The sequence below is a fragment of the Monodelphis domestica genome, chromosome 3, assembly GCF_027887165.1.
Source record: "Monodelphis domestica isolate mMonDom1 chromosome 3, mMonDom1.pri, whole genome shotgun sequence".
Lineage (NCBI taxonomy): Eukaryota > Metazoa > Chordata > Mammalia > Didelphimorphia > Didelphidae > Monodelphis > Monodelphis domestica.
In genome coordinates this window covers 229,974,486-229,987,339 of record NC_077229.1, presented here as the reverse complement: position 1 = coordinate 229,987,339, position 12,854 = coordinate 229,974,486, and the positions used below count along the sequence as shown (strand labels likewise).

General features: G+C 37.0%; 1 protein-coding gene across 9 annotated transcripts in view; it reads right to left on the bottom strand.

Moving 5' to 3' along the window:
• Nucleotides 1-12,854, bottom strand: part of MBP (myelin basic protein) — a 266,252-nt gene that overhangs the window by 41,747 nt on the left and 211,651 nt on the right. For all 9 annotated transcript variants that reach the window (XM_056823552.1, XM_016431730.2, XM_056823556.1 and 6 more), the window contains one exon: nt 10,367-10,803. In XM_056823552.1, coding sequence (XP_056679530.1) covers nt 10,367-10,803 — 437 coding nt within the window. The remainder of the gene's footprint in view (nt 1-10,366; nt 10,804-12,854) is intronic.

The following is a 12,854-nucleotide window of genomic DNA, read 5'->3' as shown; positions in this document are numbered from 1 at the left end:
AAAGTGAAAAGATATTATACTTAGGAAACTGGTTCAAAGTTCATCCTCTTAGGTTTGACTCAGTATCATTGGTTCTTGCAAGAATGTGCTCCCACCTTTATTTGAGTACTTAGTACTTTTCATCTGTTTGCATTTTTCCAGGCTGGGATAACACACTGGCCAAAAGCCTAAGTAGAGTGATGGATAAGTCATGTTAGTGATTGTAACTTCATTGCTCAGTTCTGGTCAATTACTTAAGGAATTACTTAATTACTTAAATAATTTACTTAATTTACAATTATTGAAATAAAAAATGCATTCTCTTCTTTCCCTCCAAAACTATGATAGCTTGCATAAAACCCATATAGGAGGAAAGAGTAGCCAATCAGATACCACTCAATGAGCCCCAGCAGAGTAATTTTTATGGTGTAGAAAGTGAATTGATTTTGGAGTCAATTCATATACCATCCACTACCTGGGTGGCTTTGAGCAAATTACTTAACCTTTCTGGGCCTCAGTTTCTTCATCAGTAAAACAATGAGGTTCAGACTAGATAATGTCTAAGATCTCCCTTAGTTCCCAACAATTTTGTTCCTGGCCTTAGCCTCGGGGAGGAAAGAACCCTGGGAAGTTCATAGCTTTCCCTCACTGCAAAGCTCCTTATCCTGGGTTCTCAGGTAGAAATCAATGTAACCTACTGACAAAGGCCACAGGGTAACTCTGTTTTGAAAACCAGCTTAGTAGTGGCTCATTCTTTTAATTATTATTATTATTATTAATATTATTATTTCTAGAACACATCTATTATTACTGTTTTTTTCTTTGAAGTTGCTAATTTACTGTTGGCTTCACAACCTTACAATTGAATCTTGGTAGGCAAGTCCACCCCAAATTTTGGTCCATCTTCTGCATACTCCTCAGAATGGATTTTCCCAACATTCTCATTAAGGGCTTGTATGTTCCTGGTTCACTAACATTATTTGGGAACAGATGTGACCCTAGTATCCTCTGACTGGAGCTAGGTCATGTCATTACTAATGCCTTGCATTTTAGGGTCTATAACTAGGGGAGTTCAGAGATTATTTTAGAAAGCACAGACACACACACAGACATTCACTAAGCAAGAAGAGGAGCTCTGGAGTAGGAAACTGTCTCAGTTCTTTAGTTTTAGCAACATATACCTTAGATATTCTGAGAACAGTTGTTATTTCAAGAAAAGAAAGTTAGCTTTTTTAAGGAGGCTTTGTAGAAGGTACATAGGCAATAAAGTAGAAAGGATGCTTAGAGATTATCTAGTTCAACCCTTACATTTTATAAATTAAGAAATTGAGTTACAGAGAGAGATAAAAAAGTAACTTTTCCCAGGTCACTTAGAGGCTAAACCAGGATTCAAACCCAGGGCCTCTGGTTCCAAACTCAGTGAGTACTTTTCTGGTGGACCACAAAACCCATACCACACTGCTTCTGTTTTTATCGGACAGTTCGAATTCTCTCCTTTTTAGTTGGATATGATGGTCATAATAAGTATGGCTCTCCTGTGTGTAAGGAAGTCAATATGGTACTTATTGTGATTCTATAGTATGGGGATCAGTGACTGATATGGCCTAATTTCTGGAGGTAGAGCCTTGTTTTAGCCAGGGATTCTGCCAGGAAGGAACCAAGTCAAGGATTTGAGTCTAGGGCAGCCCTACTCTGGTAAAATCTGGTAAAAAAAGGGCTAAGAAGTTGCTTTTTCTTTCCAAGCACTGAACTAACTCTGGGAAATGAGATGAAAGGAAAGAACAGAAGACAGGAGATCAAGTTATCAATGAGATGTTCATAGGTAGAAAGACAGTGAAGTGAAAGAGAACAAAGAGAGAACAAAGAGAAAGCATAGACAGAGACAAAGAGAGAGACACCTCTAGAGAACTATACAGAGGCAAGAGAGAGATAAAGAGGCAGAGAGAGATACAGAGAAATGGAGCAGAGGCTAGAACCTGACCAGAATCGAAGTTCCCTGTCTCTAACTTGCTCTGTTTATTACATGTCATTGATCATATTTTCTAAATTTATAGATAAAAATTCATTATTTTCTTTAAAAACATAAAACTATTACATTTAAAAAATGTTTAAAGACAGTCACTTTTTCTTCTTAATAAAAGTTTTAGAATCAAAATTGAATTTCCAACTAGAAACAATCCTTGCCTGGAGTTTACTGGACACTGAGCAGGTTTCTCTATTTCCTTTCTTCTTTTGTTAGACTTATAGCAGTATTTTCCAGGTTTTCATACATTTAAGGAAATATTTTGAGTTCAAAATATATTCTTTACAATTTCCCTAACATTAGAATAGTGGGTATGTCTCAGTATTGGCTGTTTCAAATAACTATTGGGTATCGCGAATCCCATTTCTAAAGTTTATTACCTATGAAGCCTGGGGTTCAATGAGCCTTTTATCTATTAAATGAGAGGGTTGGATTAGGTGACCTCTAAGGCTTTTTCCTCCTCTAGGGCTGTAAAACCTTTGAGCTTGAGATGTGGAAAGATTTTGGAGTTGGAATGAAAGGAGACTCGAGTTGGAATTCTGGGCCAACCTCTTATGCCTGACTATAATAGTGCAGAAGAATCTCTAGTTTAGGGGGCCCCAGGCTTTGTAGAATAGGCTGTTTCTACCTCATCTGTATTTTTTTTTCTGACTTAAGCCTCCTCTCTTTTCTGTTTTATTGGGCTAGAAACATTCATCCTCTATTCTATATATCTTTGCTTGTACTTGCTGTCTCTGACATCTGAGAAGAGAAACCAATTTGCTCTTTTCTAGAAATCACCCGATTCTCTCCAGTTTCCTTCTTAAAATGAGTGAGGATGGGAGTGATGAAAGCTTGGTGGAAAGTCCTTTCTATTGCCTTCTCTTCTTCCAAAGACTCCTCCAAAAATCTGATTATGTTTTTGTCCATCTGGTTATTAGAACCAAACACTGTATTCTGCCCCCTCCAGATACTGGTGACAGGATTGATAAGAAGGAAAAGTCTCTCTGCTTTCTACTTTAAACAATCATAACAAGAATTTATTAAGCACCTATTAGCAGCTAAGGAGTGCAGTAGATAGCATACTTGCCCTTGATTTAAGGAAATGTACTTGAATAAAATTCTGGTCTCAATTATTTACTAGCCATGTGACCTTGGGAAAGTCACTTAACCTCTCTTTGCCTCAGTTTTCTCAACTGTAAATAGGAATAGCAATAGCACCTACCTTGAAGAATTCTTGTGAGGATCAAATGATAATATCTGCAAAAAATACTTAACAGTGGCTGGCAAATAATATGTACTATACAAATGCTTATGTCCCTTCCCAATTAACATTCATTAAGTATCTATGTGCTGGGCACTGTGCTAAATTGGGGGTGGGGGTGGGAATACAAAGAAAGGCAAAAGACATTCCTTGCTTTCTCAAGTTCACAGTCTGATAGGGAAGACAACACGGAAATAATTTTGTACAAATGAGATATATGCAGAAAAGTTAAATGTAACCTCAGAGGGAAGGCATTAGTATTAAGGAGGACCAGGATAAGTTTCTTGTACAAGGTGGGAATTTAACTGTGTCTTGAAGGGAACCAAGGAAGTCATGAGGGGGAGATGAGAAAAGATACCATTTCTAGCATGGGGGATGGCCAGTGAAGAGACACAGAATCAGGAAATCATGTGAAGGATTTTTCAAGTCTTAAAGTGCTATTGATTAGTTATTATTACCCATAAATCTATCAGTCAGTCAGCATGTGTCTGGCCCTGAGCTAGATGCTAAGGACATAGTGGTAAATAAATCAAATTATATAGAATGCACAAATGACCCCAGATGTTGTTTGCTTCCATTTTTTTCCAAGCTTCCATGTTCTAGCATGTATACAGGAGCAAAGATCAGACTAAGAGATCAGACTGAGAAGTTTCTAGAGTAGTTTCACTAATAAGTTATAAGTCAATAACATATCTCTGGAGGAAAGTAGCCAGTCTGCCTTCTAAATAGGAGAAAAGAAATTTAATCTTTTCAAGAGACTTGAGGTATTGACTAAGAAATACATTGATCTTAGTAAGTCCCCTAATTTTCTAGGAAGGTTAAGAGTTAAGGCAAGGTTCAATATTCTTTCTCCTTAGGGAGTGAGGTTGCTCCTGAATGCCTTGCTTCAAGAAAGCTAGAATTATAGGCACTTTCATTTTCTGTCAACAGTTACTGAAAGAGTACTAAATGTAATGTATTTATAGGTTTCTTCCTGTAGAGAGGTCTTCAGTAGTTAGAATCTTGACAAAATGCAGCTTTTGTTAGCAATGAGAGATATTCCTGAGGAGACAAATTAAAGAGTGAAGGCACATTCAGCCCATCTGTGCAACTCAAAAGGTTAAAGAAGACTTTTGAATAAGCAAGCCAATTAAACAGCTTGTTTTCACTTTACCAAGCAAGTTAGGATAACATTGTTCCTCCCTAAAGGGACGAAGATTCTGACCTGCCAGTGAGAGGATTTCCCAAAGTACATGTATGGTTTTGTGCCAGACCATCTACAATCTTATGCCAGATCCTTTATTTGTGAGACAACTAGACAGAGTGAGCAATATAAGTGATGCCCCAGAAGCCATCTCCTTCTATTTGATGCTAACCCATGACTGTGAATTCTTTGGTCTCATGGGTCTACAGAGTGTCTAGTCTAAAATTCAAAATAAGCATCTATCCTATCTCTGCTTTACTTCATAGGAAGATGTTTTATTTCATATTGAGTTTCTCAGGGTATGTCTAAAAACTAGAAACCTGTTAGTAGTAGAATTAGGAAACCAAGAAGGAAAAATCATAGGATAATGGACTTTGATAGAATTTTGGAATCATCTAGTCCAACTTCCTCATTTCTGATGGCCAGAGAGGATAAATGACTTGCCTAAGGGCACATAGATACTCTGACTCTAAATTGAATGATATTTTATTATACAACACTATATTTTCATGAAATTCATGAAATCTGGTTAAGGCAATGATAGATGGTGCTAAGTGCTGGACTCCTGACAGATATATCATGATTTTTGATTCCCATAGTATTATTTCATAAACCATTGTCTGGAGAACAGATTTCTCTCTCTCTCTCTCTCTCTCTCTCTCTCTCTCTCTCTCTCTCTCTCTCTCTCTCTCTCTCTCCCCCTCTCTCTCTTTCCCCCCCTCTCTCTCGCCTTGGGGATAGGGGCAGAAGAAAGAAAGAGACTTTGGAGTAAGAGTCTGATTTTAAATCCCAGATTTTCCATTAACTACTTGTATTACTATGGGCAATTCACAAACATCTGGCCTTCAGTTTTCTTATCTGTAAAATGAGAGGGCTTGACTGGATGATTTCTTAGGTCTTTTCCAGGTCAACATTTATTATCCTATGATAATTTATAATCTTAGAGACTGGGACACTGGGAGATTAAGTGAATTACCCATGGACACACAGCTAATAGGTGTCAGAGGTTTGACTTGAACTGAATTCTTCCTGATACCAAGGCTGACCACATATCTGCTCCATTGGGCTCCATCTGGCTCATTGCCTTTATGTGCTAGATAAAAATATTTATTCATAGAGTAGGACCACAAGTTCATCCATTCATAAATTATTCAATAAGTATGTATTGTGCCACTACTGTGCAAGACAGTATGCTAAGAATAAGAATATGAGCATTTTTGATGCAAATTAGTACTAAACAGCTTGAAAACAAATGTTGGTGTTAAAAATACAGCCATAATGACAACTATCTGAATACTATAAATTGTTGATGTGAGCAAAAATGATTGTAAAAACATAATGCATAAAGGAATAGGTGATATACTCTGATTTAACTTAATAGAAGTGATTAAAGGTTAGATGCTTAGAACCAACAAATGCCCATCTCCATTTCTAAATGGCTAGTATATCTTGAGATCATAAAAATACAATTCAAAACCTGAAGAAGTCATCTGGTTTCCTGAATGAATGTGCTTTTTTTCTTGTTACACCAAATTGAGAATAAAAAAAAGTAAGCAATTAGTACACCATTTCTGTTAAACAGTTTAATAAATGCACAAACTTCTTATAAAGCAAAGGATCAATACAAATGGCCACAGAGCCAGTACCATTAAATACAGAGGTCATTTACATGCTTGCCATTTAAATAGCAAATATACCGAAATAAACAGCCAATATAATGACATACAAGTCTGTTTTAACCGAGTTCTAGTTAAATAACATAGGCAACTGAGATAACGGAAAAACATAGTTAATTTCCAGCAGTTGAGCCAGAGTTTTGGGTAACCACTGATCAATAACTTCTTTAAGATGACATTACTTCACAAGAAAATCCAATAAGAAACTTCAAAAATATCTGTTTGTGGCTAGGGGATGAAATAGTATCCTAGACATTTGTTATTTCAAAAGGATTTTTCATGGCAATCATCTGGCAAACACATGCTTTGAGTTGCTGTGTTACTAACCACTTTACTCCATTTAGTTGTGTGATTCAATCTGGCGTCATATATACTAGTATACAGGAGATAAGAGAATGAAGTCTGGTAGAATGAAACTATTATGAGCAAAAAAGCAAACAAACCAAAACAAAAATAATTTTTTAAAAAAACAATGAATGCCGTTCTTTTTACCAAGCAGCAGAATAAAAAGATGACAAATAGGTTGATGAACTTAGACTTGGGAATTTATGTTGAAAAATTTTGAGATCTTCAAAATCAATGTCTTTCATGTTAGTTCCAAATGCTCTAATGTCCCATGCAAAAAAAGCTTACAAAAGTTAGTGTGATGTTAATGGTGAGGGATTAAGTCATCATGTAATTAAAAAAAAAACAATTTTGGGGATATGGAAAAAATCAGGAAAACATTCAAGTAAATTAATTTGCAAGAATGCTTTCAGAATGGACTACATATTTAGCTGCAAAATTAAAATTAGGAAAAAAATTTTTATAACAGCAACAGAATGTAGAAAGCATCTGAAAGAGGCAGAGATTTTAAGGAAAATAAAACTGAGTTGAGAAAAGATTTGTTCTGCTTAGAAGTGTCTTGTCCCTCTACATCAATACAAATGTAGTTTCAAAAGATGAAAAAGAAGCCACTTAAAAATTATGGGGAATGTGTCTTCCCTATATTCTGATAGTCATCTGTGATTTGTCTGATCATTCTTCTACCCAAGGGCAATAACTATGGTTTTATCTGACTAGTCTCAGGGGGAAAAAACAAACCAATCTAGTTTTTATATGTAACATTTCAAAGCTTTTGTCATATTTGCAGCGATGAGTTTAAGGTACTAGTTTGGTCAGTTAGCATGGCATTTGGAATGGGTGGCACACAATGAAAAAACAGATAACTGAAGCTAGGGAGGCAATCTCCTTCAAAATAAAAGTCAAGTAAGTTTTATTTTTACCCCATACTCCCACCTATTCTTTGTATTGTTCCAACATTCCAGCAGATGGGAGAACCTTTTCCCTCCAAGAAACAAGAGTTATTCTTTTTCCTTCTCTTACAACAAAGGGGGGTTGTTATGTGCCAAGCCTGCTTTATTTCTGCCTATCAAAAGAATATGTCTAATCAGGGAATTTGTAATGCATTTTCCCTGAATGTCAGCTCTCTTTGGCCTTACAAAGGGCAAGTGTTGTTAGTACATTCCATGTTCCTGGTGTGGGTAGTTCTGAAACATGGCACCCACTGGCACCATGGAATGGTCACTGAGGGGGGAGGTGAGAAAAGAAGAGGTCAGGGCAAAACAAACAAGCCAACAAATCAAGTCCTTTTCAATGTCTTAGTGCAAAATCATTTGGAAATTTCTTCTAATCAACTAAACATCAATGACTCCTGCAAATTCCTCTGAAATATATATACACATATGTATATATATTTACAGGTGAGGTGGTTTGCAGTTCTATTGGTAAGTTGACTTTTTAAAAATAGCTATCCATTTTATAAGTGCTGAGAAAACACAAAAACAAAATCTGGCCAATGTGTCGATGTGGTTAGTGATCACAGCTACTCTTTCCAGTTGTCTGGATTTTTGAAAGCTCTTGAAGGCTCTCTGAAATATTTTTATATCAGTTAGACTAATAATTAATATGATCTGGGTTTCATTTTACAGGAAGAACAAAAAACAACACCATAACTAATCACTCATCACCACCAATAAATAACCAGAGTTTCACGATGACTACTTTAGGCTTACTTTTCCATTATTTAAAATAAGCAAAGACTCTAAATCATGAGAGTTGGGTTGAACCAAATATTGCCAAATCCTCTACACTTTCAGCAAAGATGCTCCATAGAACTGTCTAAAAATGTGTGGTTAATGAACCTGCATATTTCTATAGCTATAAATTCGAACAAAGCACTAATGTTCTCAGCTGATGGTTCAAAAATCACTCATAGCCAACATTCCATAATTTCTGGAATTGGTATTTCAAAAGTTAAAAAGCAAATATTTTAAAAGATGAGTTTGAATTTTTAAAGAACCAAGAAAAGATCTGGTATAGATGTTTTGATTCATCCAGGATACTTAGTTGGTCTTTTGTGATGGGAATGACTCCTTTGGATACTGGTAGCTTCGAATAATCAATTACTAAAGATTTACACAGATACAAGCACAGCACAGGCTTAAATATCAAATGCATATGTACAGTTTCAGTTTGAGGTACATTTTCACAATGACATCAACAAAGCCACAATTTATACCCAATTTAAACTACTCCTACTACAGAACTGAAATTTATTTTCTAATATATAAGACCTAGCTGCTTAATCTTTCATTTGTAAGACCAATGCAATTTATCTGTTCCCTTGAGCTATTGAGAAACACTCAAGGTTCAAAACTGGTGATACTCTTGAATATAGTACTTAACATAACAGCAAGATTTGAGTTAGTCCACCCGAATCCACAGCAATCAGCTGTGGTTTAAGAGTTGTTCTTTGGAAACCATTGCAAATTGTCATCAGCTTTAAAAATAGGTCAGATAACAGGACTTCTGTTGCAGGATGAGGGAGGCAGTCTGAGAAAGCCCCAGAAAAAGCCTGCTTAAACAGTCACTGTAGGTACCAGAATATGAATTTGATAAATCAGAGTAGAATTTACAAATAAAGGAGAAGATGAGAGGCACCATGCTTAATGATCTTGACACTGAATGGTCCTCTTATATTGAAATGAATGTACTTAAGCCTTGTGTTCTAATACAGAAATGAGATTGGCAGACATATCTAAAGTCCAATGTACCCCTTTTATTGATTACAATAGACTTCTAATAGGCATACACTATTCCAATGAAGCACTGAAGCATTACCTTCAAGATTTTGAATTAAATTAAAACATTTTCAGAGCAAGATGAAGGGAATTTCACCTCCGGTCCTCCTCCCCATAGCAATAACTACGGTATTGTCACTACTATCATCTTAAGAGACGTGTTATCACTCAGGAAGGAATTTTTTTTTCTTTAAAGTTCCTTCAAATTCCCAAAGGCAGGTCAAAAAACATTGTCATAAACACAATATATGCTCAGGGGAAAAAAAAAGTTACATTCTAAGAGACAGTTATCAATACTCAGGCACTTATTTTGAGAACAAACAGAAGAAGCTCGGCATTCAGAAATCAAATGAAAATCTCTTGAAAATATTTGAACTGCTCACAGGGAATCAGTTTCTTAATTCAATAACAACTGCAGACCAGCAAGAACTGGGAGCTCCAGGACTCCCACTACCAGCCTATGGGCTCCTTGTGCTTCTCAACAGGAACATTTCTTGGCATACAGTTTGGTCCCCTAAATATAGATTTTCACTCACTAAAGGTCACAAATTCTATAGTTCAATTTAAGCAACAATACACTTAAGAATAAAGCCCTGAATTACACATACAAATATTTCCCCCTCCCTCTAGACAGATGAGAAAGAAAAAAGCAGGTCTGCATATAACATCAGTAGTATATTAAATAGTCTTCCTCCAATTCCAAGTCAGAGGAAAATTGTCATTGTTTGTTTTAACCAGCAATGGGATTGAGAGAAAAACAAATCACCGAAACACCTAAAGCATCAGGTAAATTTTTTCTGCACTGCCCTATCACTACAAACCAGGGATTCCCCCTCAGATTTCCTGAGACTCCCCCTGATTTCCAGCCCTCATGAGGGGAAAGAACTCTAGAAAAAGGGAAAATGTACTAAGCAGAAAGCCAAGAACATTTCCTTGTGCTACTCTGTGTATTTTGATTTTTAAAGCAAAGAGCAGCATTGCATAAATCCCAGTGAATACCCACTATCTGCTGGTTAGATTAATTCTTGCTCCATGGTAGTGATTTAGCTCCACTACTTCCTTTTTTCTTTCTCAACTTTCTTAATTTAAAAATGAATGAGCACACATTTTGCTGAGGTCCCTCTATTCCTCAGAGCTCACCTTGCCTGAGGCCCTCCTGGGCACATCCCTGTCACCTCCAAAGAATCTGCCCAGTGAGTCAAGTATACCCGTGTCTCTGTGCCTCGGGTTGAATCCATGCCTAGCATGGTCCATGGTACTTGCAGTTGCCAGGTATTTTGATCCGTGTCTCTGAGAAGATCTTTTCTGTGAAGCCATCAACTCTGAGCCTTCCAAAGCTGCTGCACTGTCTTCTTGGATGGTCTGAAGCTCATCTGACTCGGAGGGCCGATCTTTGAAGGTGTTGTCTTCCCTTCCTGGAGCATCTCGGGAAAAGAGGCGGATTAAGTGGGGGCGACCCACGGTGTCAGCTGGTTTGGCCTCTGGCCAGGCATTCTTTGGGTCCCCTGTGCTCTTGGAGTCTGTCACCGCTGTGCCCTTAGAGGAGAGCCCATTGTTCTGGTTCACATCTGCCTCTCCTGCAAACAACAAGGATGAGATATGAATACAGGCCTGTGAAAAACAGGGCGTTGGAACAATGCTGCTTTCTTTGACTGGCCTTGACTTAGTTATTTCATACAAAATCCACAGAATATGGGTCGTTGCAATAAAATTGCACCCATCCTCCCAAATGGCCATCTGTAAAATGGTCCCAGAAGTAAGCACCCTGTTGGGGGATTTTGGCAGAAGCAAGGCCCAAGAATCAGCCAGTGAGAATCTGAGTAAGATGCAATACAGTTTCCTAATGAAACCAGCAGATCAAATATAACAGTTATCAAATGTGTCCTCTCTAATGCTGATATAAGCATATGCAAGTACATCAGGAACACTAATGAATTTATTATAAATTAGCGCCACACACTAAAAATGTATTGATCAAACAGCCTCCTTAACAGATAACATATCAAACACTTGAAGGTTTCCCAGTTAAATATTTGACTTTCCAATGATTCCATATCCATTATTATTATTTTTATGTAGTCTTAGGAAGGGGACAATTTGGATTCCTGAACTCCACAGTTTGTTCACCTTGGAATCCCCACCATGAAACTGGGACAACTGGCAAAGTTCAAGGGTGCCAGCGATTTTGGGGGTTGTGTGCCATTATTTTTCAACCTAACTTTTTTTTAAGCTGTATTTCTCCTGAGGACATGTTCCTCTAAAGTTTTAGAGAAAAACGTCAATCTCAACTCAATCAGTTCACTCTTTTCTGAAGAGTTTTGGCCTATATAATTCATCCATGGGTTTTCAAACCAATTAGAACTTGTACCACCACAAATAATTCTATTTTATTTTAATAATCAGAAGGCAATGCATTTACTTTGGGAAGGAAACTGCTTCTCTAAGACAGTTTGATCTCAAATTCCATTAAAATGCTTTTAGGGGTGACTTTGGTTCAAGAAATCTAAAGCAGTCCAACAAGTAATAAGCACCTACTCTGTTCCAGGCATTGTTCCAGGTGCTAAGGATAAAAAGATATAAATGAAAGTCTCCAGTTAAATTCTTATATTCATATAATTTTGACTAATTAAAGCAATAAATGAGTAGCCACAGAAGCGCTTACACATCAATTTAATGTAATTCAACTAACATTATTATTTAAGGCATTATGATGACACAGGTGAAGAATGTCACAGTCTCTGCCTCCTTAAGCAACTTAACATTCTTTGGGGGGGGGGGAGAAGTTTAAAACAAGAGTTAGTTTGTTAAGTTCAATGGAGTAGCCCAAAAAAGTAACATGAAAAATGTGACAAGGGCAAATTATTTCTAACTGGGGTGACAGGCTAGGCTTCTTGCAGGAGCTGGCACCTGAACTAAACCCTAATAGAAAGAAAAGTTTCTAAAGGGGGGAGGAACAAGCACTTTTTTAAGCTGCCATATGTGCCAGATCCTCTTCTAAGTACTCTCCAAATATGATTTCATTTGATCCTCTCAACAGTCCAGTAAGATAGTTGCTATTTTCTTCATTTTATGGTTGGGGAAATGGAGCTAGAGAGAGCATAAGTGACTTGCCCACAGTCATATAGCTAGTAAGTGTCTAAGGCTGAATTTGAACTTAGGAGAGACCAGTGACAAAGAAGTCAAAACTGGAAGAACTCTCAAGGAATAGGATAGATAAAATGTATGATGGAATATGAACTTCTCAAGATTCCATGATATTTCATTTTTGTCTTTGTATTGCAATTGTATAGCATGACATCTTACAACTTCTAGATATTAAACAAATGCACATTGATTATCTCTCAACCATATCAAATGATGCAGAAAAAGTAAAGGAGTTTAAACACCATGAAGAGCCCATTAGATTCTGGCATTAAGAGGTCATTAGTGACTTCTGAAAGAGCAGTTTCAGTAGAGTGGCAGGGAGAGAACCCAAAGTTCACTGGATAGTTGAGATTAGTGGGACATGGGTAAATTTTAGCTTTGACAAGGAGAAGGACTACCTCATCTTCTTATAAAAGAGGGAAGACGAGAGATGTTAAAGTATGAAGGAGAGGAAACAATATTTGATATTTGTACAACACACATT